This window comes from Neofelis nebulosa, chromosome 18, assembly GCF_028018385.1.
Source record: "Neofelis nebulosa isolate mNeoNeb1 chromosome 18, mNeoNeb1.pri, whole genome shotgun sequence".
NCBI lineage: Eukaryota > Metazoa > Chordata > Mammalia > Carnivora > Felidae > Neofelis > Neofelis nebulosa.
The window spans coordinates 37,995,105-38,022,088 of NC_080799.1; the positions used below are offsets into that span (position 1 = coordinate 37,995,105).

At 53.4% G+C, this 26,984-nt stretch overlaps 1 protein-coding gene across 3 annotated transcripts in view; it reads right to left on the bottom strand.

Moving 5' to 3' along the window:
- Nucleotides 1-1,422: 1,422 nt before the first annotated feature.
- Nucleotides 1,423-26,984, bottom strand: part of ABAT (4-aminobutyrate aminotransferase) — an 88,622-nt gene continuing 63,060 nt past the window's right edge. For all 3 annotated transcript variants that reach the window (XM_058710313.1, XM_058710314.1, XM_058710315.1), the window contains exons 6-16: nt 26,783-26,832; nt 15,910-15,990; nt 15,157-15,249; nt 14,634-14,696; nt 11,953-12,016; nt 11,395-11,543; nt 9,219-9,356; nt 8,265-8,432; nt 6,825-6,971; nt 2,667-2,778; nt 1,423-1,646 (exon numbers count right to left, since the gene is read on the bottom strand). In XM_058710313.1, coding sequence (XP_058566296.1) covers nt 1,525-1,646; nt 2,667-2,778; nt 6,825-6,971; nt 8,265-8,432; nt 9,219-9,356; nt 11,395-11,543; nt 11,953-12,016; nt 14,634-14,696; nt 15,157-15,249; nt 15,910-15,990; nt 26,783-26,832 — 1,187 coding nt within the window. In that variant the 3' untranslated portion in view covers nt 1,423-1,524. The remainder of the gene's footprint in view (nt 1,647-2,666; nt 2,779-6,824; nt 6,972-8,264; nt 8,433-9,218; nt 9,357-11,394; nt 11,544-11,952; nt 12,017-14,633; nt 14,697-15,156; nt 15,250-15,909; nt 15,991-26,782; nt 26,833-26,984) is intronic.

Genomic DNA, 26,984 nt, shown 5'->3' on the forward strand with positions numbered 1-26,984 from the left:
GTTAAAGGGACGAGTGAACAGACGAGTGGCATCCAGCAGAGAGAGGAGCAGACACCTCCATTTTGCTGGCAGAGCAGATAGCCTGACACACGACAGAAAACCAAAAAAAACAACCGCTTTGAGGTCTTTGGATGATTAGTTATTGAAAGAACAAAGTGCCGAACTGGGAACCTTGATATGCCCCTGTCCCGAGCCAGCAGGCCAGGCAGCAGGGGGTGGGCCGGGAGGACAGCCAGGCTTCCTGAGTCTGCACGGCTGCAGGACAGCCAGATGCTCTTTTTAGGGGCATCTGAAGTCCAACGAGTCCCAAGAATGCCTGGCCTCCAGAAGAGGCCCCTGAGCCTCAGCCACAGGCCAACTAAGCATTCCAGTATCCTCCGCCTGGAAATCTACACGCCCTTTCATGTCAGGAACAGCTGTCCTCTGGAGTGCCCAGTATGAGGATACCACCTTGAACCAGCGGGCAATCTGGTTTCTGGGGGAGTTTTGGCACCCAGTGTTCTCGGTGCTTCTTGAGGAAGACACCTAGCTCAGCAACTGACTGCCTGTGATGGAGTCCGGCAAGGGCCGCGCACAAGTGGAGCAGGGGTGGGTGAGGAGAAGCTAGAGAGCCCCCCGGGCGAGGGGTCCACAGGTCAGACCCCAGATGCCCCGGGGAGACAGGAGGACGTGGCTCTGCCGCTCCTGGGAGACCGGCTTGTGCTTCTGACCTTCCGGCTCCTGTGTGTCCCCGTGGATGCTCAGGCTGCAGTCCCGTCCCCTCTCCCCTGCCACCGACGTCTGGGTTCACATTTAAGAGAGGGAACAGAGTGTGGGGAACAGAGGGTTGGTGAGTAAGAAGTGCCAGTAATGGCACAGAGATTCTCCAAGGCAACAGCCCGTCAAGGACAGAATTCACAATTTAGAGGGTCCCCAGATGCACCGAGCAGGGTGGCCCCAGTCGTACGTAAGGAGGCCACAGGACCCCTTCCCAGACCACAGCTCAATCCTAATGTCCTTGCTCTCCTGCCCCCGTACGATCTGTCCCGTCCGTCAATCAACTGTGCACGGCACCTGCTCAGAGCTCCAGGGCTGGGTGGGAGGGGAGAGCATGTCTGCCAGGGCGAGGGGTGTCAGCATCCTCGGTCACAGAATATGGCACTTGAGAGGGACCGGAGCCCAAAAGTCCCGGGAGCAGCTGTCATTCCCTTGCCTGGCTTCCAAAGAAACGGTTGGGGTTGAGGTGGGCAGATATATGGCCAGAACCCTCATGGCCCTGCCTGAGACTATGTCCAGGGCTCAAGCAGAATTTCTGGGCTTACACCAATGTACATCATTGGCTCTGCAGGGAGGAGAATCAAAGCCAGCCCCTCCCGCCCGTCCCCCCACCCCCCAAGCCACCACAGACATCCCCTCCCTGCAAAGAACCCTACAGGTCACGCATTCGCCTCTGATCCTTTAAGTGAAAACATGAATTAGGCAAACTAATCAATTTGACAACTGTTGAGATCGGGGCTTTCTCAGAGCGCAGGGGAGATGGCTCCTTTACTTGAAGCCTGCTAAGATGTCACTGAAGATGTTGAGGAACAGGTGTGCGTGGTGATCCCTGAAGACCAGAGTGGGGCGGAATCGGATGGATTTGTCCCCGCAGCCTCCCAGCACCACGCCTGAAAGCGGACGAAGGAGGGAGGTCAGCCGCCTGGGCTCAGAGACGCACGCGGGGCACCTCCCGTCCGTCCATCTGTCCTTGCCTCCCTCCTTCCCTCCCACCTCCAACACCTGCTCTGCTGCCCCTGGGCGAGGCCCACTGAGACCTAAGTCCCGAGGCAAAGCCCCTGCCTTCCAGGAGATCGTGGAGGAGCCAGGACGGAAAGCGGCAAACAGGTAAACGCAGAAGTGCAGGCGGGCAGCTCGTGCGAGGGGCAGACTGTCACCCGAGAGGGACGGACCCGCTGATCTCAAAGGCGCCCTGGTCAAGGTCTCGTGGCGCCTCTGAAACTCCGTTTCTCACGGGAACAGGAGGCAAGTTACCCGTGCCCCTCTGGGATCCCGACACGGAGCAGAGTGGCTGCCACACATCCGCCCTCTGACCTCCCTGCCTGGAAGCCCCTCCTCACGCCCCTCCTCACGCTCCTTTCCAGAGGCTTCCGCACCTCTGTCGGCTCCACCCTGCCTCCTGTAATTGCGCCCATCCCTTCCTCTGCCCACATGCCCCTCCCCACCTTCAGCTGGCCAACCCTGCTCACGCGGCTACACTTAAGGTAAAACGCCTCCTCCTCAAGGATGCCTCCCCTGATTTCCTCCTCCCGACACCTCCCCCAGCTATTCCATCCTTAGCCCCTTTTCCTGCTTCCTAGGGTGCACAACTGCAACCGATGGTTTATGAAAACTGTCTTCCATGCCCCCTTCTTGCTAGACCGGGAGCTCCATGAAGGCAAGGCCCCGACGGTCTAGTTCACGACCACGATTCTCTCCTGGGTCACTGCAACTCACCTTCTCAGTGCGTATCTACCGAGTGAATGAGTGCATAAGGAAATCCCGCTGCCCACATTCTCTTTTGAGAAAGAACACTCAGACGCTGTCCAGTCCCCCTGCCACCCCCTGCCCCACAGCGCCCGTACCAGGTGACGGGGGACGGGGTGGGGAGGACCCTGATGGAGCTCAGCTTCCGCTCCTGGTGGACTTACCTTTGTTTCTGGCCATTGAAACGAGTTTATTCCGTATGGACTCATCGGGAGTGTCGAAGGAGCAGAAAGTGCCTCGTCCTCTCACCCTGCTGATGAACTGGGGGTACCGGGCCTGCAGCGGGGAGACAGGCCGCAGTCAGAGCCCGGCACCCATGCAGCAGCTGGGAGCTTCCTCAAATGCCCCCCTGGGTCTGGCCTTCCGGCTTTTGCAAGGACCAGCCAGGACGGCTGCGGTGTCACAGGCTCGGGCCCTGGAGACCTCCAGTCCTGGGTTCAAAACCCACTCTGCCTCTTTCTCCTTGGACACCTGTGGGCCAGTCACATAAGTGGCCTGAGCCTCAGTTTCCTCTTCTGCAAACTGAAAGATGTAAATGCTACTGCCCCCAGTGGGCCACAGTGGGAATTTAGTGAGACAAGATTCCTGCGTCAAGTGCTGGGCCTGGTACTCGGCAGGTGCTTGGGAGACACCGGCCATCTTTACTTTCCTTTTCTAGAAAAGCGGTGGTTCTTCTAGAAGCAGCAGCTCAGCCTCACTGCAGGGTCTGAGGCTAGAAGCTGTCCTGGGCTGAACGGTGCCCCCCTCCCCAAATTCATGTCGACCTGGACACTGTGAAGGTGACCTTACTTTGAAATCGAGTCTTTGCTGATGCAATTAGGTTAAGAGGACATCATGTTGGACGAGGGTGGGCCCTAACTCCAAGGACAGGTGTCCCTGTAAGAGGGAAATCTGGACAGAGACATAGGCACACAGGGGAACATTGGGGGCAGAGGCCGGAAAGGGGCACCCACAATCCTTTGGATGCCACCAAGGCCTGCGGACCACCAGAAGCTGGGACAGAAGCGTGGCATGGGCCCTCCCCCACCCCTGCCCTGAGCCTCCAGCAAGAGTCAACACGCACGCTGCTCTCTCGATCTCAGACCTGTGGTCTCTAGAACAGTAAGAGAATGGTTTAAACCACCCAGTTTGTGTTCATGTGCTCCAGAGCCTGAGGAAGCTAACATAGTCACTTGGTGTGGAAGCTTGTGGTCCTCCTCCGCTCCATCGTTCGCACAAAGGATAATGAACAGGGTTGGATGAGCCCAAATGATCTCAGGGCAGTGGGGGCGGAGCCTGGGGGGCCAAGGTCATCTCCCTGCAGACCCGTGGTAGAAAGTGGAGACAAAGCCACATTCTGGTGGCAATAGAGGCCCATATACGTGCCACGCATGGTCTTGAATTCTCATTCCACCAGCGGAGAAGGGAGTATTTGGTGTCCGCGGGGTGGGGGGGATCTGAGGCTCGGAAGTCACGTCAGCAGTTCCTCTGCTTGGTCTGGCCCCTGCTGATTGCTGGGAGCCTGCGCTTTGAACATACTCCTCCCTTCTAACCAGAGTGTTGTCTCTGGGGACAAGGTCTCATCTGTTCAGACACCCGGACACACACGCCCGTGCGCGTGTCTGGTGACCGCTGACGTGATTAAGCGGTGCAGGACGTGGAGCTCCCTCCCCACCCCTCCTCATGGTGGGGACTCGACTGTTGCCCCACCCCTACAGGCATCCTTTTCTTTCACCCACTCTTTCAGAGGATCCTGTAATCTGAACTCCTCCTCGCCTGTAGCTTTCTTTGTAAGGCCTTGCTAGGGACCCCTGACCATTTGCATCCCTTGAGATGAACCAGTCGGGCCTCCCAAGGCACCATGCCAGGCTTGGCAATGGGGTGTTCTCCCAGAACCCTTAGCTGTGGCACCGTCTCGCATCTGGAAGCCGCTTAGGGTAATACTATCCACACCCCTTTTCAAAGCCAGGGGCCTTAGTCCAGGGCCTTTTGAGTTGCCTGGTGCTGCTCTCATGACTAAGGATGGCTGGCATTAATTGGGACATTTAAGAGACCTACAAAGAAAACATTTCTGGCGCTCTGTCCGCCCTGGGCCTCGCTTTGCTGGGGTGGCAAGACGCCACTCCCAGGGGCAGACGACCACGTCTGCCATTTATCCCTGGCCTCTGCCCAACCCCCAGTTTAAATGTAAATCCAGACCGAGAGAAGAGAAAGGAAAAACTCCCACGCAGAGCACACGCACCCACAGCCACTGGGAGGTCTCAGCTGTTCTAACAGCCACACTTGACCCCTGCAGCGTCTTTGCAATCAGGCAGAACTGGGGTTAAAGCCTGGCCTCCTTGCTGCTGCTCACCTCCCCGGGGTTCCCTTTTCTCATCCGGAAAATGAGGATAAACATCATTTCTCAGCCTTTGGGCTAAGAGCAAGTGCAGAAAATGAGGATAATTATGTTTTCCTAATTTCAAACTGTTCTGAGCTAGGGGTGCCAGAACAAATACAGGACACCCGGTTAAATCTGAATTTCAGATCAACAACTCATAATGTAGTGTAAGTATGTCCCAAATGGCACACAGGATATACTAATACTAAAAAAAAAAAAAAAAAAATCCGTTGCCGTTTTTCAAATTTAACTGAGAGCCCTGTATTGTAATTCATTAAATCTGGCATCCCTATCTTGGGGTGTGGGGTTTGTCCCCAGAGCTCCTGCCACTGCTCTGTGTCTGGAACCATGTCCTGTGCCTGCCCCTCCCCACCCCCCACTTGGCCTCAGACTTAGCAAGTTCTCAATTAATGGAAATAATAATTACTAGGTCATTGATCATATCAGGGAGGTAAATGCTGGCAAAGAACATGGACTCTGAAGTCCACCAGAATCAGGTTCCAACCCGAAGGCCACCACATGGAAGCCGTGTAACTCTGGACAAGCTAGTAACTGCTCCATGCCTCAGATGCCTCATCTGCAAAATTGGGACAACAGGGGTTACACTCGCAGTATCACTACCGGACGTAACCCGAGTGTATGACAGCCCCTGGTACAGGCAGGGCATACAGCAGGCACTCAATAATTAGAAGCTGTTACTATTGCCAACCACTGTCACCACCCCTTGGCGGTTCTGCTCAGGTCATGGGATCCTCCAGATCCCTGGCAGAAGGACTCTTTGTAACCCTCTGAAGAAGGTCATCTGTCCTCCAACTCCTGGGCTGTATTGGCCAGTCCCGGAAGCACCATGGCTCCCGACAGCTCGCACCCCGTCTAGGAGAGTCAGGCGTGCGTGTGGGTTTGGGTAATTTGTGGGGTGGGGGGAGGTTAGGCAGACAGAATAAAAGTACGAAGACACCTGATTATAACTGAGAGCTATGCTGTCCCACGCGGGATCCACACGAGGCCTGAAACGTGGCCAGTCCAAGTTGAGGTGCACATGAGGGAATATGGGGGCACATGGGTGGCTCCGTGGGTTGAGCGTCTGACCTGACTTTGGCTCAGGTCACGATCTCACAGTTTGTGAGTCCGAGCCCCGCATCGGGCTCTGTGCTGACAGCTTAGAGCCTGGAGCCTGCTTCAGATTTTGTGTCTCCCTCTCTCTCTCTGCCCCTCCCCTGCTCATGCTGTGTCTTTGTCTCTGTCTCAAAAGTAAATAAACATTTAAGAAAATTTTTAAAAAGCAGGGAACATGAAAAACCACATTAATTATTTCCTCTATTGGTGGCAGGCTGAAATTGTAGTATGGATAGAAGGGGTTAAAGTAAACTACATTATTACTAGCTTTGCCTCCTTTTGTACTTTCAGTCTGGTTGCTAGAACATTTAAAGTCCCTTCGGAGGGGGGCGCCTGGGTGGCGCAGTCGGTTAAGCGTCCGACTTCAGCCAGGTCACGATCTCGCGGTCCGTGAGTTCGAGCCCCGCGTCAGGCTCTGGGCTGATGGCTCGGAGCCTGGAGCCTGTTTCCGATTCTGTGTCTCCCTCTCTCTCTGCCCCTCCCCCGTTCATGCTCTGTCTCTCTCTGTCTCAAAATTAAATAAACGTTAAAAAAAAATTAAAAAAAAAAATAAAGTCCCTTCGGAGGCCTGCAGAGTCTCCCACTGCACAGCGCTGCTTGCGGGGGGCGGGGGGAGAGTACATGGAGGACGGGACCCACAAGGGAAGAGGGACGCATCGGGGACGCTGTGAGTGGGGCGTGTTTGCGAGAATTCTCAAAGGACAAATGTCGGAACCTGGTGTCAGAGGAGAGCCAGGTGTTCAGGAGCTGGGGATGGGGGTGGTGCGGGGTCCACGGAAACAAGGCTCAGATGTTGCCCTGGGGGTGTGTGGGGAACCATGCATGGGTGGGGGTCCGGGAGGGGTACCTGGAGGTCCAGCAGCCCCGTCAGCAGGACCTTCCCGGCGCGGGCCGCGTTGTTCAGCAGGTCCTCCCGCTTGATGATGTTGATGACCTCGGCCAGCAGCAGGTTCTTGGACGGGTCCCCCAGCCAGGTGTTAAAGATCCGGTACGGCTGGAAGGAGGCGCGTGGCGTCAGCAGGGTCGCACGCAGGCGCACCCTGGAGGGGCCCCGCTTCGCCCGGACACACCCTGTCCCCCGCTTAGGAGGAGAGAAACTAACCCAGGGAGCATCTCCCGAGGCCAGGGAGGATACCACACGGCAGCTCAGTGCATTCCTTCCACAACAGCTACCCCACAGCCCGGCACTGCCATTAGGGAGACCAAGCTGGTCCATGCCCAGGACAGTCCCCCAGTCCTGGGGACACCGAGACAGCTGGCTCTGAACTACTACAATCCTCGTTTTATAGGGAAAGAGCCGAGGGTGCTCGCTTCGGCAGCACATATATTAAAATTGGAGAAAGAGCCGAGGTTCTGAGAGGTTAAGTGATTTGTCCTGGAAAAATACAGCCCGTAGGTAGTGGAGTCAGGAGTGGATTGAGGGCAGGCTGACCCACAATGACCACCCGATATATCCCTCCTTCAATTATTCGGGGTGTCAGTGCAGCCAACTAAAACATACTTCCCAGCTCCCCCTTGCAGATAGGAGTGGCCATCTGAGCAGATCTCAGTCAACGTGTTAGAAACAGAAATGCTGTGAAATTTCTGGGAAGGCTGCTTAATAAAGACAAGAAGGGGGCTACTTTGTCCTTCCTTCCTTTTTCCTTCCTACTGCCTAGAATTGATATGTGATGGCCGGAGCTCCAGCAGTGATTGTGGATCATGAGGCAATCTTGAGGGGGGAAACTACATGCAGGATTGGTAGAAGAAAGGATCCCAGGGCCCTGGTAACTGTGTGTGTGTGTGTGTGTGTGTGTGTGTGTGTGTGTGTGTGTGAATCCCTATGTGTATCTGGCAGTGCAGTGTAGTGGTTTAGAGCATGGGCTCCAGGTTTGAGCTTTGTCACCGAACAGGCTGTGTGACCTGGGACAACTTACTTAACCTCTCTGTGCCTGAGTCTTCATTACTAAACTAGGAGAGAAAAAATAGCATCTACTTGGTTAGACTGTTGTGAGGGTTACAAGTACACGAGGACTACTTAGAACTGGGCCAGGACATAGCAAAGGCTCGGTCCACAGCAGCAGCGATGAGCTCTATCATTGTAGGTGCACAGGGAAATCAGGAGACGGACAGTGGGCTGCTAGGAGGCCGCCCTGCAGAGAGCTGGGCGATCACTACCGCTGGCTAGTTACACTGGTAAACAGCGGCCGTCAGGAGACCTCTGGGACCCGTCCGGTGTCCACTCAGCTCCTGGTTTGGAGAAGGGAGCGGTCCTGAGCGAGGAGACGAGGGCAGGGCTGCTACTCACAGCGTTGGGCCTGAACTCCTCCTTGTGGAAGTAGCCTCCTGTCATCATTTTCTTGCTGAAGGTCATCACGTCCGCCGGGTCAGCCAAGCCCCAGTGCTCGTGGGCCCAGAATTTGCCAGTGCAGCCCCCTCCTGTCTGGACCTCATCCACCAAGAAGGCGCAGCCGTGCTGACCAAGATGGGAGAGAAGAAGGAAGTCAACACCCACCACCGCCAACCAGCCCGGAACCCCGCACCCAGCCCGCCTCTGTGACCAAGCCCCCGTTCCGGGGCCGTGTGAAGCAAAACCGGGCAGCTCTGAGGTCTGAGCTTCAACTTGTCCTCAGACTGCTGAGCTGGAACAGAACCGTGATGTCAGGTACGCCCTGAACCCCAGAGCACAGCGACACTGCATTCGGCTCAGGCTGGAGTCGGCCAGCTGACTTCCTCCGCCAGCCTGCCGTCCCAGCAGAGAGGCCGAGACGTGCCTCCCAGGCCCTGGCTGTCCTGTCTGCCAGTTCTGTCACCCCCCGCCCCCCAATGCTAGTTCCTGAGTACTTGTGCTGAGAGCAGCTCCCATCTTACTGGCCGGACGTGCCCGTTCCATGTGCACGACAAACTGAAATACACACACGGAAGCAACAACGTGTGCTCACTAGCTTCTGTTGGGTGTGGCTGAGAGATGAGGTGGGCTCTCTAGAGAGAACAGGGAGGAGGCTGAGGTCTTCCCAGGCATCTCTTGAGTGGGAAAGTGCCCAGCTAACACTGCAGGGTGGAGGCTGATTCTGCAGTGAGATTTTAGGGAGAAATTCCCTCCCTTCCTCCTTCCCTACTTTCTGATGCCTCTACCTGTGAGGCCACCAGGCAGCCTCCGACCACCTGGACGTGTACAAGGACCCCGCGGCTAACACTTTGCTCTGGGAAAACCATTGGAAACAGCCCATGGCCCCATCCAGCCCCAGCCCTGTGCACTGACCTTCCTGGAGATGTCTCTCAGCTTCCGGAAGAAGTCATCAGATGCGTGGTTGTCTCCGCCCTCAGACTGGATGGGCTCCACGATGATCCCGGCCACCGTCTTCTTCTTTTTCCGATATTTTACGATCAGATCCTCTACCTGCATTCCCAAGGGGGAAGTAACCATAGCTGGCGGGAGCCCTAGAGCAGCATCCGTGGATGGGGATGTGGGTTCCACGACTCCCTGAAACGATGCTGAGTATGTGTTCGTGTGCACTCCGGTGAGGACTGTGGTGTCCACTCGGGGCCGCCCCTGTGGGTGGGAGTGTGCCCTACCTGGGCCTGCTGCTGCACCTGTGGGACAGAAACTAAGGGCTCGGGTCACAGAGCGAATGAATGAAACCATGCAGCATGGGGTCCGGCGTGCAGGACGGCGTAGCTGTGGCCGTTGCTGGTAATGCCATCGCTGTATCCTTAGTGTGATATTACTGTTGGCGGGAGAGTCCTTTCCGTGCAGAATCTGAGGCATGTATTTGCTCAAAAGAACTGTTGCAAAAAGTCACCCCTCGTGATAGGAATCTAATCGGTCGTGTCACGGAGCGGGGTGGGGGGTGGGGGTCATGGGTTGAAGCTTGGATTGACCTGAGGGTATTTTGTGGGGTGATAAGAGGCCTTTGATCAGGGTGGTAGTTCTATGGGTATATTTGCTTGGTAAAGCTTTTTGAACTAGACACTAAAATGAGTGCACTTGGTGGTAGATAAGTGATGTGTTAGTGAATTAGAAGTAATTAACTAAACAGTGACAGGGTACTCAGAAAAGCACCTTTTTAAAAAAATGTTTGCTTATTTTAGAGAGAGAGAGAGAGAGAGAGAGACAGTGCGAGTGGGGAAGGGGCACAGAGAGGGAGGGACACAGAATCGGAAGCTGAATCTGATCAGAATATGAGCTGTCAGCACAGAGTCTGACACAGGGATCGAACCCACGAACCCCGAGATCATGACCTGAGCCGAGGTCGGATGCTTAACGGACTGAGCCACCCAGGTGCCCCAAGCGTCTGACTCCTGATCTCAGCTCAGATCATGATCTCGCAGTTCATGAGATCAAGGCTCACGTCGGGCTCTGTACTGACAGCACAGAGCCTGCTTGGGATTCTCTCTCTCTGCTCCTCCCCCACTCAAACTCTCTCTCTCTCTCTCTCTCAAAATAAATAAATGTTAAAAAATGTTATTAAAATTAATTTTACCCATTTCCTTCCACTTTTTTTTATTATTTTTTTTAACATTTATTTATTTTTGAGACAGAGACAGAGCATGAATGGGGGAGGATCAGAGAGAGAGGGAGACACAGAATCTGAAACAGGCTCCAGGCTCTGAGCTGTCAGCACAGAGCCGGACGTGGGCTCGAACTCACGGACCGCGAGATCGTGACCTGGCTGAAGTTGGATGCTTAACCGACTGAGCCACCCAGGGGCCCCTCCTTTCACTTTTCAAAAATGTGATTACTAGATACACTGCAGTCACACATGGGGTTCACATCTCTGTTCGACAGGTCTGTACTAGACCCCCTGTAGGTGTTAACCATGAATTGATTGAAAAGGATGATGATGTGTCTAAGAGGCAAACCAGCCTCAAACCAGCCTCACTTGAGCTCAAATTCCAGACCTGAAGAGTTTCCAATTTCTTTTCCCCAGCAATGGAATCCTCCAGTGTCTAACACGGAACCCCAATATTTGGAACAGATGAAAGGAGGGGTGCTAGCTGTGTCTGAGGCATGGCAAGAGGGGGCTCCCTGTCCCCAGTCCCTCCCCTGGCCCCATTTCAGCCCCCAGGGAGCCCCAGGACTTGGAAGAAGGCTGAGAAGCAGTGGACAACAGGGTCCTGTGGATGCACTTTTCCTACGGGCTGCCTCATATTCTCATAAATTCCCTCCTATTCTGCAGTCAGTGAAGCTTGCCCCCAAAGAAACCTAAATACAGACATCAGTACCACAGGTGGGGTGACGGACGCCAGGTGGAAAAATCAAGGTGCCCCCTTACTTTTCCTGATGTGCCTCTCTGTCCCTACGACCCTCCCAGGGAGCACCACGCGGGTCCCACATAAACCCTATGTTCTTCTTCCCCTGAGCTGAGCCTTGCGGCGGTGGTGGGGAGCCGGGGGTAAGGAGACAGGGAGGGGAAATCTGCAGGGTCCGCTGTTACCTCTTCCAGACAGCGGGCCTCTTCTTGCTGGTTCTCTTTCACAAAGTCTTCCAGAGGGTATTTTAGCCGTGGGAACGGTGCGATGGGCCAGTCGAAGGAAGGGATGTCGATCTTGTGAATAGCTTTGGAGTGCGTGGTCGCTAAGCACCCTAGGGAAGCAGGAGGAACAGTCTTGGAAAAGGGGATCACGGGCAATTCAGGCCACGTCTCGCAACACCCAGGGAAGCCGCTGCCCGCAGTTCCTGTAACGTCCCAAAGCTGACCCCGTGAACCTGTGTGTGCGCGCGTGCGCCCTTGACTTTCTGATTCATCACAGATTAAGCACGGGCTGCGAAGGCACAGGGCCAGGGTTCGAATCTGGCTCTGCCCCTGGACGGCCTTAGAATGTTCCTTCCTTGCTGTGTCTGCAGAGCGGGACTAACAATCCTCCCCCCGCAGAGAATAGAGTGGAGTCCATGAGAGACGCAAGGTGGAAACTGCCAAGGTGAAGATCGAAACCGCCTACTGTGGTTGCTCTTATCTAACAGCCACCTCGGGGTCATGCTGCTCCCTCCTTACCCAGGGTCCTCCCGTGGAACGCGCCCATGAAGGAGAGGATGCTGTACTCGGGGCAGCCGGGGGCCTAGGACCAAGAGACAGTGGTCACATCAGTCACCGCTGTGAGGACTGGAGGGCCGTGTTGTGGTCCCCACACACCCACAGAAGTCCATCAGAAGAACCTCAGTCCCTTCGCACGGACAAGTTACACACTGGGTCCCGAGACGTCCAGCCCACAGACGTTTTGTTTTGTCAATAAAGTAAAAGTTTTTTTGACTTTTTCTTTTGTTAATTTTAAGTAGGCTCCACACCCAACATGGGGCTCATTGAAGTCATGACCCCAAGATCAAAAGTTATATGTTCTACTGACTGAGCCAGCCAGGTGCTCCAGTAAAATTCTTTAAAAATTTTAATTTAATTTTTTATATGTGTATGTTTTTCTTATTTGCGAGAGAGAGAGAGAGAGAGAGAGAGAGAGAGAGAGAGAGAGAGAGAGAGAGAATGCGAGTAGGAGACCGGCAGAGAGAGAGAATCCCAAGCAGGCTGCACCATCATCAGAGTCTGACTCACGGCTTGTTCTCAGGAACAGTGAGATCATGACCTGAGCTGAAATCAAGAGTCGGAGGCTCAACTGACTGAGCCACCTAGGTGCCCCCCAATTTTTTTAATCAAGAGATTTCACTGAACTCTCCAAACTTCTGCCTTCTCACAAATTCCACATAATTTGGGCCCGTTGTAGTCAAACACAAAGGCTGGTCGAGCCGGGCTGCCCCAGGGCCTGACACCTGCCTTCTGCCCTGATGTCACCTGCCTGGGCTGCTGGGGCTGTTGAGCTTTCGGCCCCCATCTCTCGGCCCTGCTGGGGCTGTTGAGTTTTCAGCCTGTCTATGGGCTCTGCAAACTCCTCCTCCTGCAGATTGCCCTGACCTCCCTGCTCCAGGCGGGCCTGGTGCCTCCTGGGACAGGAGGCTGGACCAGCCGTCTCAGTGGAAATGCCCCAGGGCTTTGGAAGGGGTCTGTGGGGCTGGGGCCGGAGCAGCTGCCCCTGGGCTCAGGAGGGACGCAGGGACTCCCCAGCGAATGGCACAGCTGCATTATTTCCTGACCCTCCACCTGGCCAGGGAATCAGATGGGTTTTCAGCTGTTTCAGGCACACTACCAGGGACACCACCGCAGAGGCAACCACGGGGCCCAGAGTCGCTGGGAGGCTCATGCAGTGTTTTCTCAGGCTGGCTGATCTCCTCCAGGTCCCTGAGACGCCCCCAGGAGAAGCACCAGGACCCCCAGCCCCAGCAAACTCTGGAATACCCCCCCTGTCATTTTCCTTGTTTGTCCCCTAAGGCAGCCACTAAACGTGAGGAATGGGGTCTAAAAGTGCTGATGGACTAGGATGTCCGTGGATATCAGATGAGAAGGAGGGAGGGCACCATCCACTGTTTTTAAAGATGGCCAGAAGAAAAAAAAGAAAATACTTAAGTTTACGGAGGTTTGTATGAACACAGAGAAAGGGCTGGGTAGATTTGCCCGCAAGAGGTGGATTAGGAACAAAAACATTTAAGGAAGCATGAAAAAAACCAATCTTACCGCCCAGAGGCAAGGCCTGTAAACATGTGAGCGGGATTTCTTCCAGTAATCTGTGCATTTATTTACATGGTTGACAGCACAGCGTCCGTGTAATTTACATTCTCCCGTTTTCACTAAATTACGGCATGCGTGTCTCCAGGCCAAGAAAAACCCTCTGTGACTATTTCTGCACAATACTGTGGATGTATGCAGAGGGGTACTTGAGTTCAGTGGCTCTTGATTCTTTTTTTTTTTTTTAAGCAGCAGACATTTCTGTCTAAATCATAAGCAGGGAGGGGCCCTCGCTGAAAAGGGGAGGACGGGCCTGCTGGCTGGTGAGCTTGGGATGTACCCACCTCGACCCCTCGCCTCCGGCATTGGCCGCCTTGCTGCCTCTGCGAACTGCTAGGGTTCCATTTGGAACCCCTACACCTAAGTCCTCTTTCCCTGTTACTGGCTGTAAAGGCGGGTTTCCAATCTTTTCTGGTTATCACGACTATAAACACCAGTGGGGTGAACACCCTGGTACATACCTTTGTGTTGACATTTTGAATTATTCTAGAGAATACACTAAAGGGTCCTTAAACAGTCCAAGTCAGGCAGTTGTCCTGGGAAACTGAGGAGTGCTGGTCAGGAAGGGCTCCCCTCAGCCTTGACATGAGGGGAATGGACCCCTCTGTATGGCAGACTGTGTCCTTTCCAGTTTGAAGCCCTCTCCCTCAGTGTGATGGTGTTTGGAAGAGGGGCCTCTGGGAGGTGACGAGGGTTGGATGAGGTCATAGGGTGGGGCCCCTGTGATGAGATCAGTATCCTTACAGGAAGAGACCCCAGAGCTCCTGCTCTCTCGCTCTCTCTCCCGCACACGTGAGGACAAAGCGAGAAGGCAACGTCTACAAGCCAGGCAGAGAGCGTGCCCCAGGGAACCAAATTGACCTTGACCTTGGACTCCAGCCTCCCGAACCCCGAGGAAATACATGTCTGTCGTGTAAGCCGCCCAGTCTGGGTGCGGAATTTGGTTCCCGGCACCGAGCTGCGTAAGACCCCTCCTATTTGAGAAGGCCAGGGCCAGCCAGGGCCAGCTGGAGGGACTGTGGTGACTGACCCCCTGCAGCTGAGACCAAAGGGCCCGCTGCCCTTACCTGGTTGATCATGCACGTCTCCAGCTCCTCTTTGGAGAAACCCGTCTGGCCCCTTTCCTTGTTCTGACAAAACAGAAGAGACACAATGTGAGTCGCTCCGGGGGACGCGGGGCTTCCACTTTGCACTCAGAACCCCCACAAGTGCTCTCTCAAGGCTGACTGGAGATGCCGACCATTCCACTTGGGTACTAACACGTGAGATTGTTCAGCAGGCTTGCAGCAAAGTAAGTGCACGGATACACAGGTGTGCTATTACTCTGTCCACAACAACCCAGGGCTGCGAGGATGGGGTCTGTGATGCCAAGGAAAACCCGTGTCGTCGCATCGGGTGACGGCTCTCTGCACCACACGCCAGGGGCCGTCTGGAGAGCCCTGTCCAGGTGGTGGCCCTCTCTGGATTTTGACCGTGGCCAGGCGGGGTGAACAGCTGGACAAGGGGTGAGCGTGTGGCTGGGGGCTGGGCGCGTGTGCGCGTGTGTGTGCGTGCATGTGTGTGTGCACATGATCATGCCCCAAACCTCACCCGGTACCACATGAAGATGGTCTTAAAGGCATTTTCGTTGGAGCAGGAGCCGCAGGACATGGTGATGAGCTGGGACATTCCTTTGGGAGCCACCTGCAGGGAGGGAAACGGCGGTCGGCTCGCTCCATCTGGACTCCCACTTGCCCAAGACGGAGCTGAGCCTTCACAGGGGTACAGTCTGGGCTGGGGGAGGCTGGGCAGGGGTGGGGGGGAACCAGGACCGTCCCCCAGAGCAGCGGGACTGGGGAGAGTGGACGGAGGCTCTTCCAGGGGGTGGAGGACAAGCCCAGGAAGGCCCCGGGGCTGGAGGGGACGGAGGAGAACAGCATGAAGAAAAGCCCAGACTGTCCTGCCCGGTGCAACCACCGTCCCCCGAGGTGCCCATGTTTTACAGGTAGGAAGTTGAGATTCAGGAGGATTTGAATCATCATAACAACTAAAACCGAACTGTAGGGGAGGGTTGAGTCACACGCAATGCTCCTATCGTGGAGCAAATATTCATTTCCCCTGGATCCTTTGTTCCTGTGCACAAGGAGTCCCTTCCTTCCCTTTGAAAGGAAAAGTGAAAATACTCTTCAGGAAAGAAACGGCACAAGAACAAGACCCAAGCAGACACAGGGCGTCCTCTACCCTTATGGATCTCGGTCCTTTCCTTTCCCCGTGTGGCATTGCCTCCCTGAGATCAGCTGGCCTTCCCGCAGGGCTGGAGGGCAGGGGGTGGGGGTGGGGGTGGGGTTGCTCCCGGGGACTCACTGAGAGCAAGGACTCCCGGAGGTTCTCCACGAAGTTCTCCGGCGGAAGGATTCCGAGGGCAGGTCTGTTGATGAAGGTGCTCTGCGAAAAGGTAGGACACCGAGGGTGACTTCTCCGACTACTACAGGTGACTACTCCCTGTCGACCAAAGACCAACCAAGCTTTTCACAGCGGGTGTGTTCACACAGGCTCATGGTGTTTCCTAGGGGGTGGCATCGGCCGACCTCCCCGCACTCTCCTGAGAAATCCCCTGGGCTTGCTCTGGGTGTAAAAGACGACTGAGATATTTCTTTCTTTCTTTCTTTTTTTAAATTTTTGTTTGTTTGTTTGTTTTTAATGTTTATTTATTTTTGAGAGACTTAGAGACAGAATGTGAGTGGGTTAGGGGCAGAGAGAGGGGGAGACACAGAATTGGAAGCAGGCTCCAGGCTCTGAACTGTCAGCACAGAGCCCGATGCGGGGCTCGAACTCACGGACCGCGAGATCATGACCTGAGCCGAAGTCGGACGCTCAAATGACGGAGCCACCCAGGCGCCCCAGACGGAGACATTTCTTGGTTGCGATATCGCATTGCAGTTACAGATACTACCACTGGGGGAAGGGGGGGGGGTACACGTCGTACTATTTTTTGCAACTTCCTGTGAATTAGGATTCAGTTAGAATTTTATAATTATAGTATTATTTTATCATCGAAGTATAATGATCATTTTAACAGCCCACCCATCATCGTGGCTAAAAAACAAAAAGTGGACGACAGGAGGAATGGGTGAGGGAGCAGAGCCGCCAGAACCCCGGTCACAGCCGGAGGGAACCAAGTTTGGCTCTGGGAGGCAGCTGGCAGGGCTGTTTCTTACAACGATGAACACACACACACACCCATCACTGGGCAGTTCTCCTCCGAGGTATTTACCCACGCGAAATGGAAGCACATGTCCACACAAAGCCGTGAACGTACGAGCATGTTTACAGTGGATTTTATTTTTATTTGCCCCAAATTGGAAACAAACCACATGTCCCTCTGCTGGGGGAAAGATAAGTAAACTGGTCCCTGCACACTGCGGAACACCAGTCAGCGACGGAACCAAACAATCCGCTGACACGCGGTGACGTGGAGGAACACGGGAGTCTCAAGGTCACGATTGTGCGTGAAAGCGCCCAGAATCAGAGTTGCACACTGGGGACGCCTGGGTCAGTTAAGCGTCCGACTTCGGCTCAGGTCACGATCTCAGGGTTTGTGAGTTCCAGCCCCGCGTGGGGCTCTGTGCTGACAGCTCAGAGCCTGGAGCCTGCTTCGGATTCTGTGTCTCCCTCGCTCTCTGCCCCTCCCCTGCTCACGCTCTGTCTCTCTTTCAAAAATAAAAATAAAACATTAAAAAAAGGAAAAGAGTACACACTGTATGGTCCCCTTCATAGGACATTCTAAAAAGCTAAAACTATAGGGACAGACAAGAGCTCCTGGCTGCCAGGGGCTAGGGTGGGACTGAGTACAAATGGGCTTGGGGTAATGTCTGGGTGATGAATTGCTGTTTGGATATTTTTAAAAATTGTGGTTAAAAGAAAAAACAGGTAACATAAAATTTTAACAAACTTAACCATTTCTTTTTTTTTTTTAATTTTTTTTTTCAACGTTTTTTAATTTATTTTTGGGACAGAGAGAGACATAGCATGAACGGGGGAGGGGCAGAGAGAGAGGGAGACACAGAATCGGAAACAGGCTCCAGGCTCCGAGCCATCAGCCCAGAGCCTGACACGGGGCTCGAACTCACGGACCGGACCACGAGATCGTGACCTGGCCGAAGTCGGACGCTTAACCGACTGCGCCACCCAGGCGCCCCAACCATTTCTTTTTTTGTAAGTGTATTTATTTTTGAGAGAGAGTGAGAGAGAGAGAGAGAGTGAGAGAGAGAGGCAATGCACATGTGCAAGCAAGGGAGGGGCAGAGAGAGAGGGAGAGAGAGAATCCCAAGCAGGTTCCGCATGGTCAGAGCAGAGTCTGCTGCGGGGCTCAAACTCCTGAACTGTGAAATCATGACCTGAGCTGTAATCAAGTCGGATGCTCAACTGAATGAGCCTTCAGGCGCCCCACCACCTTAACCATTTCTTTTTTATTGATTTTTTATGTTTATCTTTGAGAGAGAGAGAGAGAGAGAGGGAGCACTAGCAGGGGAGGGGCAGAGAGAGAGGGAGACACAGAATCTGAAGTAGGCTCCAGGCTCTGAGCTGTCAGCACAGAGCCCGACACAGGGCTTGGACTCTTGAACAGTGAGATCACGACCTGAGCGGAAGTGGGATGCCCAACTGACTGAGCCCCCCAGGCGCCCACCATCTGAACCATTTCTAAGTGTCCAGTTCAGTAGTGTTAAGGATATTGTTGTGCAACCATCCATCCACCTCCAGAACCTTGTCATCTTGCAAAACTGAGATTCTGTTCCCATTAACCACTAACTCCCCGTTCCTTCCTCCCCCGAGCCCCGGCAACCACCCTCTACTTCTCTGGCTCTGTGAGTCTGACGACTCCGGGTGCCTCATAAAAGTGGAATCACACAGCATTTATCCTTTGGTGACTGGCTTCTTTCGCTGAGCATCATGTCCTCAGCGTTCATCCATGTTGTACCAGGAGTCAGAATGCCCTTCCTTTCTAGGAGCTCGGTAATATTCCACTGCATGGATAGATCACACTTTGTTAATCTATTTCTCCATCCACTGATGGACACTCTGGTTTCTTCCACCTTCCCAGTGACTGAACGGTGCTGCTGTGAATGCGGGTGTCTGGGTGTGCCTCGATTTTGGCAGTGACTATATGACTGTGTGTTTGATGAAACCCACAGAGCTATACAGCACAAAGGATGTGTTTTATTGCATGTGAATTATATTTGAAAAAAAAATGGGGAAAAGGGCATTAAGAGGCAGTGGTGGTTCCAGAATTTCTACCCAGAGCAGGGCTTAGGAGAGCAGTCTGATCAAGGAGCCGGCTGCAGCCCTTAAGAAGTGGAATGGGTTGAGTGTGAGAAAAGCAATGTTAGAAAGATCACCTGACTCCTTACATGTTGATGTTTTATTCTAATTTTGATCGATGTGAGTCCAGAGATGTATTTCCCTCGGCAAGGAAATCAACAGTGCACGCCTGATTCTAAATGGATACTTGCTTCTGATAACCCAAAAGGGAGGGGGGCATGGTGGCCACTGAGGTCAACCTGTCCAGCTGGCCAAGGGTCGGTCAGCCCTTACTGTCACTTCAGAGCAGGAACTTGGGCCAAGGGAGCCAGGGCTTCCAAATTTGAAAAGGGAAACGCAGCTTTTAGTGGGAAATCACCTCACTTTAAAATGCTGGCCAAAATTATCTTTTTTTTTCTTTAAAATTTATTTATTTATTTATTTTGAGAGAGAGAGAGAGAGAGAGAGAGAGAGAGAGCAGGGGAGGGGCACAGAGGGAGGGACAGAGAATCCTAAGCAGTCTCCGAGTGGACAGCGCAGAGTCTGACATGGGACTCGAACTCAAGAACCGTGAGATCATGACCTGAACAAAAATCAAGAGTTGGATGCTTAACTGACTGAGCCACCCAGGCGGCCCTGACCGAAATTACCTTAAAATAGCCTCTGGCCAAGGGGCAGTCCCACACTCAGGTAGCTGCGTTCTTGGAGAGAACCGGGCCCTGCCTGCTGGCTTCAAATCACAGGCACGGCCACTGGCTGCCCACACGACAGGGCCCACGCAGAGGCCCACGCAGGATCAAGGGCTCCAAATCTCCCCATGGGCTGGTGCACAAATACTTGCTTTAAAGCGAGGGTGAAGGATAGCATTCAATTCTGGAGATGCTGACCTCAGTGGGGTGAGGCTCCCAGCATTTTATACTCTGACCCGGCTAAGCTCATTTCTCCACCTCCTCCAAAGAAACAATTTCCACCATGGACAAAGGTTATGCATCTAATTATTCAGGTAGCCTGAAAAAGGAGAAACACTCAAAATGCCAACATCAGGTTAAGTAAACTGAAGCATGCTAACTCAAGAGATGTTCTGTGGCTAGTCAAATAGTCTTTCTCTTTCTTTCTTTTCTTTCTTTCTTTCTTTCTTTCTTTCTTTCTTTCTTTCTTTCTTTCTTTCTTTCTTTCTTTCTTTCTTTCTTTCTTTCTTTCTATTTAAATTCAAGTTAGTTAACATATAATCTAGTATTGGTTTCAGGAGTATAAAATGGTGGGTTTCTTTTTTATGTTTGAGAGAGAAAAAGAGTGCAGGTGCAAGTTGGGGAGAGGTGAGATAGAGAGAGAGGGAGAGAGAGAATCCCAGGCAGGCTCTGGGCTGTCAGAGCAGAGTCCAACATGGGGCTCGGTCCCACGCAACTGTGAGATCATGACCTTAGCTGAAGTCAAGAGTCAGACACTTAACCAACTGAGCCACTCAGGTGGCCCTAAAATGGTGTTTTTTAAAAAGGTTACAGCTGTCCATAAGGGTTCACTCTTGGTGTAGTACATCCTACGGGTTTTCACAAATGGATAATGACATGTGTCCATCATTCCAGAAAAGACACAGATGGGAGTGCAGATGGAATAAGACTAGAGCCGTCTTCCCCCTCGAGGTCCAGAGTGCCCTGGGCACGGGTCATGAAGAGTCTGGGAGGGGTCTGCACAATGGTAAACAAGGAGGATGGTACAAAAACAGACACTCAGATCAATGGAACAGAATAGAGAACCCAGAAATGGACCCACAAACGTATGGTCAACTCATCTTTGACAAAGTGGGAAAGAATATCCAATGGCATAAAGACAGTCTCTTCAGCAAATGGTGCTGGGAAAACTGGACAGCGACATACAGAAGAATGAACCTGGACCACATTCTTACACCATACACAAAAATAAACTCAAAATGGATGAAAGACCTAAATGTAAGACAGGAAGCCATCAACCTCCTCAAGGAGAAAGCAGGCAAAAACCTCTTTGACCTCGGCCACAGCAACTTCTTACTCAACACGGCTCCGGAGGCAAGGGAAACAAAAGCAAGAATGAACTCTTGGGACCTTATCAAAATAAAAAGCTTCTGCACAGCAAAGGAAACCATTAGCAAAACCAAAAGGCAACCGACGGAATGGGAGAAAATATTTGCAAATGAAATATCACATAAAGGGTTAGTATCCAAAATCTATAGGGAACTTATCAAACTCAACACCCAAAAAACAAATAATCCAGTGAAGAAATGGGCAAAAGACATGAATAGACACTTCTCCAAAGAAGACATCCAGATGGCTAACAGACACATGAAGAAATGCTCAACATCACTCATCATCAGGGAAATACAAATCAAAACCACAATGAGATACCACCCTACACCTGTCAGAATGGCTCACATTAACAACTCAGGCAACAATAGATGTTGGCAAGGATGTGGAGAAAGAGGATCTCTTTTGCGCTGCTGGTGGGAATGTGGTACAGCCACTCTGGGAAACAGTATGGAGGTTCCTCAAAAAGCTAAAAGTAGAACTACCCTACAACCCAGCAATGGCACTACTAGGCATTTATCCAAGGGATACAGGGATGCTGTTTCGAAGGGGCACATGCACTCCAACATTTGTAGCAGCACTATCAACAATAGCCAAAATATGGGAAGAGCCCGAATGTCCATCGATGGATGAATGGATAAAGAAGATGTGGCGTGTATACACACACACACACACACACACACAATGGAGTATTACTCAGCAATCAAAAAGAATGAAATCTTGCCATTTGCAACTCCGTGGATGGAACTGGAGGGTATTATGCTAAGCGAAATGAGTCAGTCAGAGAAAGCCAAATATCATATGACTTCACTCATATGAGGACTTTAAGACACAGAACAGATGAACATAAGGGAAGGGAAGCAAAAATAATACCAAAACAGGGAGGGGTACAAAACATAATAGACTCTTAAATATGGTGAACAAACAGAGGGTTGCTGCAGGGGCTGTGGGAGGGGGGATGGGCTGAATAGGTGGGGGGCGTTGGGTCTACTCCTGAAATCATTATTGCACTGCATGCTGGCTAACTTGGATGCAAATTTGGGGGGGGGGGAATAAAATAAAATTTAAAAAAATTAAAAAGAAATAAAAATATAATAAAAATAAAAAATAAACATTAAAAATTAAAATAAATAAAATACTTTAAAAAACAAAACAAACAAGGAAGATCACCAGCAGGTGGGTTTGGTTATGAGAATGGATTGTGCCAAACGCAACGTGGCACCCTGGACCGGATCCTGGAACCAGACAATGAGCATTACTGGGGAAAGTGGGTAAATCTGAATGCGGTCTGTACTACATAACGTGCCCTCGTTAATGTCCTAGTTTCGACAAAGGTGCTGTGGAGAGGGAGGTATGGGCACTGGGTGAACTTGGGGAAAGACAGGTGGGAACTGTCTCTGCACCTGCTGTGTAAATTTGAAACTAGCCCACAGCCGAATCATCCGTCAAAAGTGGGAGGTACTGACTGGGCCTAGAGACTGCTCGGATACCTCTCTCCTGGACATAATCAGTGCAGTAAACCCAGTGCAAATCCAAACAGCGGCTTCACCGCATCAGAAGGCCCCAGAATGCGATCTCCTTGGTGGCTTTGGAACTTGCCTTGGACTGCTAGAAACGGGCAGATTCATGCTGCTTTTTCTGCTTTGTGACCACATGGGTGAGTCTAGGGTAAGTAGCGGGGGACGGTAACCCTCCTCGCTGTAGAACTGGGGAAAGTGGGGAGCAGAGAGGTCAAGCTACCTGCCCCGAGTCACACAGACAAGGAAGGGGCAGAAGCATGGCTCCAAGCGGGCTTGCTGACCTCAGATTCCATCCTCTGCCCAACCTGCAGGCAGCATCCGCCTGTAGATGTTGATGCTGGATCTGGATCCGAGTCTGCTTGGTGCAACCCAGAGACTTGGCTGGCCTGTGGGGGCCTTTGCAGGCATCTCCTTGCGGCTCCTGAGAAATCTAGCTCACTGTGAGACCAGGGTTGAGGCAAACTGCCAGCACCGGTTCCGGGGGAAGCAGCTCACGGAGGGGACGGCTGGGATGGTGGACTGGCCGCCTGACTGCCTCTCTGGGACCGCGGAAGATGTGGGGGTGGTGTTCCTGTTCAACAAAGTGTGACATTAAGAACAGAAGGTATCTGGGACTTTGGGTAGTGGGATCCAGTAAGGACAGGTTTCTAGAAGCTTTGCTGTCAGGCTCAGCGTCCTGAGGTGCAGTGTGAAGGGGATGGGCTTTGGTTGAAGCGGCTGTGCAACCTGGAGCAACTCACTTAACCTCTCTGGTCTTCACAGTCCTTATCTGCCAAAATGGGGGCTCCTCCCTGGTGCTTGTAGGCAGCCAGTGAGACGGCAGAGCAGCTGAGGCAGCAACTTAGTCTAGATGGCCGGTCAGGAAGGCGCAAAGGCCTGGGGGTCACGGTGACGGCACGTGTCTTACCTGACCAGGTCCACACTCCCCCATGTCACGGACATCAGACTGCACCCATCACTCAGCGCAATGACTGTGCACTGACCATCGTACAGATAAATGATCACTGTACAAATTGTGGGCACTGTCACGAGTGACCCTGGTGACGTAAGAAATTGTAACTGGAGCCCAGAAATTGGATCCAGGGGTCGTGCCTTCATTTTTGCAGCCACGTGAAATAATTATGTTGGACTATGAGGATGGTGTGGTTGGGGGACAAATGGGTTGATCAGCCCCTTCACGGGACCTCAACGGCCTGGCAGGACCCTGCCCTCCACTTGCAAATTACCATCATCACCGAGTGAGTGCACCCCTAGCCAAGAATTTGCAAGACGCAACATGTCGGCCAACGGTCCCCCAGCCTGATGCCCGGGGTGCACCCGGCTTCTCTAAGACCGTGCCGGGGGGCTCCTTTCACTTGCCCAAGCCCAGACTTCTGCAGCAGAATGACGTCAGCAGGGACTGTGGTCCCAATCGATCTAGACCGTGACCTCACTGGCACCCAGAACGGTGCCCGGCACGCAGTAGGTATTCAATCAATAATCGATGACTGAACAAATGTCAAGAAACGAGGCTGAAGCGGCAGGAGCCAGACCGCGAAGGGCTTTGCATCTGAAGCGGGGGAGGTGGGGCGCACTCTGGGGGCCGCGGGTGCAGTTTGGAGGCAGTGAGCGCGGGCCTGATGGGGTGGGGGGGGGGCTGGTCCACAGGGGCCACTGGGAAGACGCAAGGTCAGGACAGGTCCCGACAGGGTGAGGGTTGAGAGGTGGGTGGGAGGAAGGGAGGATGAAGCGGCTCCCAGGTTCCTGGCACAGACAGGTGGGGGCAGGACATCCCTGAAATCAGAATCCCCAAAGTCACGTGTTTTCAGGGATGATTCTGCCTCTGCAGGCAGCTGACACTGCAAATGTGTGTGACATGTTTGTTGACACATTTTTCCCAGCACCAACTGCCGAGGCATCTGGGATCCGCACAACGTTTCGAAACAAAGCCAGGCTCTGGATGTAAACACACCCGCGGAGCCTCCCCAGCGGCCTCGCCAGGCACCTTCAGAGGGGGACCTTCAGAGGGGGACGCCCTTTCTGCTCCCGCAGCTCCTGAACTTGTGCGTCCCCAAGCCCCTCCCCAGCGGGGCACAGCCGTTTGTGAGAAGGGAAATGTAGCCCTTTCCTATTCTTTTCAACTCTGCCAGTTAGAAGGGGCTTTAAGCTGGGGGAGTGGGCTCCCAATGCTCCGCGCCCCTCCTCCCCCAATCCCTGCTGTCTTAGATTCCTCTTTTTAGGACTCACACTCCCTGTGCCACCCTGGGTAGGACACCCGGTGTGGCTGAGGATGTGCAGCAGCAACGAACTCACACGCTACTGGGGGCAGGAACGTCCACAAGCAGCTGGGGACGCTGGCAGGAGCCGCTGAAGCCGCTCTCGTGCACGCACGGCCATGGGCAGCAGGGTGGCTTGGCCTTGAGTCCCGTGGCCGCGCATGCACGTGTTCCCCAGAGCACACGTGTTCCCTGGAGCACACGTGCTCCGACGTTCTAGAAGGATGCAGCCCAAGGGCCCGTCGGCAGTAGGATGAAGTGGTCCCTGGCAGTGCGTGCACACAATGGAAGGCCGTGAAGCCCTGAGAGTGCACGGTCTGCGGCCACACACAAGGATGGACCCCGCAGATGGACTTCGAGGGAAACAAGCCACTGGGCACGATAAAGACCACGCATGCTATGGTTCCATGTACGCGGGTGAAGAACGGAGGAAACGCACATCTGCCGTTAGGGGAAGGGCATCCGGGCAGGGGTGCATGGTGGGGAGACCAGGTGCAATTCATGCATTCCCAACTGGGGTGAGAAACCGCTTCCCCCCTGTGGTGTGGGGAGCACAACCGTCTACACGGTATGCGTTTACCATATTGCAGAGGGGTGCTCTAGATGGCACAATTTCTGCCCATCCCGGGACCCAGAACTTGTAGATGCGATTAAGGTTCTTGATCAGCTCAGATGGGGACAATGTTCTGGATTTTCAGGGTGGGTTGAGTGCAACCACATGAGCCCTTAGCTAAGAGCAGAAACAGGAGGAAGGCAGAGAGGACCGGCCACTCCTGGCTGGAGGACGGAGGGACCACACGGAAACCATGAGAACGAGGTGCCAGGGACCTGAATGAGCACAGGAGCAGATTCTGTCCCAGAGCCTCGGCTAAGAGCTTCTGTGCGCCTTGTGAGACCCTACGCAGAGCCCGCCAGACCCCTGGCCCACAAAATCCATGCCAAGATACCCGGGTGTTGTTGCAAGACTCTAAGCCGGCGGTAATTTGCGACGGTAGTAACAGGAAATGTGGCGGCATTAAGACTGCGTGACGGCGGGAACAATTAGGAAAATCGTGTCTAAAAGGGCTCCTTAAGGAAGTGATAACAAAGCAGAACGGAGACAATTCACTGAGCAGTGTGCTCGGGGCTGGAGGGGATGCGCACTTCTGCGCGGGTTATATCCAGTGTGACTGTCCAACGGCTTCCTGCCCCTTTCCTGCAGGGGTGCTCGCCTCGGGGCCCCTCCACCCCCTCCGCTCCACTAGGGGCACCTGGCAATGTCTACAGACAGGTTTGCTTCTCAGAGCTGAAGAGGGGACACTGCTGGCACCGAGCAGGTGAGGCCAGCAGGTGCACTGGAGGCCCCCCACCCTCGCAGAGAACCACCTCTGTAACCATCACCAGTGCCGAGGCTGACATCAGCCTGTGTGGTCCCTAAATCTGCACGCTGTCAGGTCCCTCCGGCTTGGCTCTGGCCACGCTGTCCTCTTTTACTCCTCAGCCTCGAAGCTGCTCTCCCACCCTCTCCCCTCTCCCTGCAGGGGCCCTGGAGGCACCTCCTCCTTCAATCTCAGCTCAAAGGTCACTTCCTCGGAATCCTTCCCTACCCCCGCCCCCCACCCCTGCAATCCCCCAAACCCCCAGCTCCTGTGGGTTTAACTCCCAGCACCTCCTCCTGCTGTGTGACCTTGGATAAATACTTAACCTCTCTGTGCCTCAGTGTCCTCATCTGTAGGATGGGGATGACAGCAGAACCTGCCTCGCAGACTTGTCAACATCACAGCTGTGAAGTGGTGAACATGGCGTTTGGCACATATTATGCTCTCAAAAAACGTCCACCGTTGTCACCACCGTGACTGTTTTGCGCCCACACAGCACTGTTTGCCTCTCTCTGTAGCACTTAATATGGATGCAATTCGCTACTTACCTGTGTGGTTACCTACTGCCTCTGTGGGAGTGGGCACTGTGTGGCTTTGCTCACCAAGGCATTTCAAGTGCCTAGCATATAGTATGTGCTCAATAAACATTTGTGGAATGAATGAATAAATGAGTGAGCGAATGGGGTATTTCCCAAGGTTGCCCAATGACACTCTGGATCTCCATGAACACTGTGTAACCCGGGACTCACCGCGTTTTGAGGCTGTTGGACCAGCTTCAGGAGAGCGGGGTGGCTGTAGCCTGCAGAAAGGGGGCACGGTTAGGGTCTTGGTTAGAGGCCCGCACGGCACACAGGGTCCCTGTGCCCCTCCCCCACAGCCTGCCCCTCCCTTCACAAGGGGCCCTGTTATCTCTTGCAGACAACAAGACCCACTCCTCAGGTCCACCCAGAC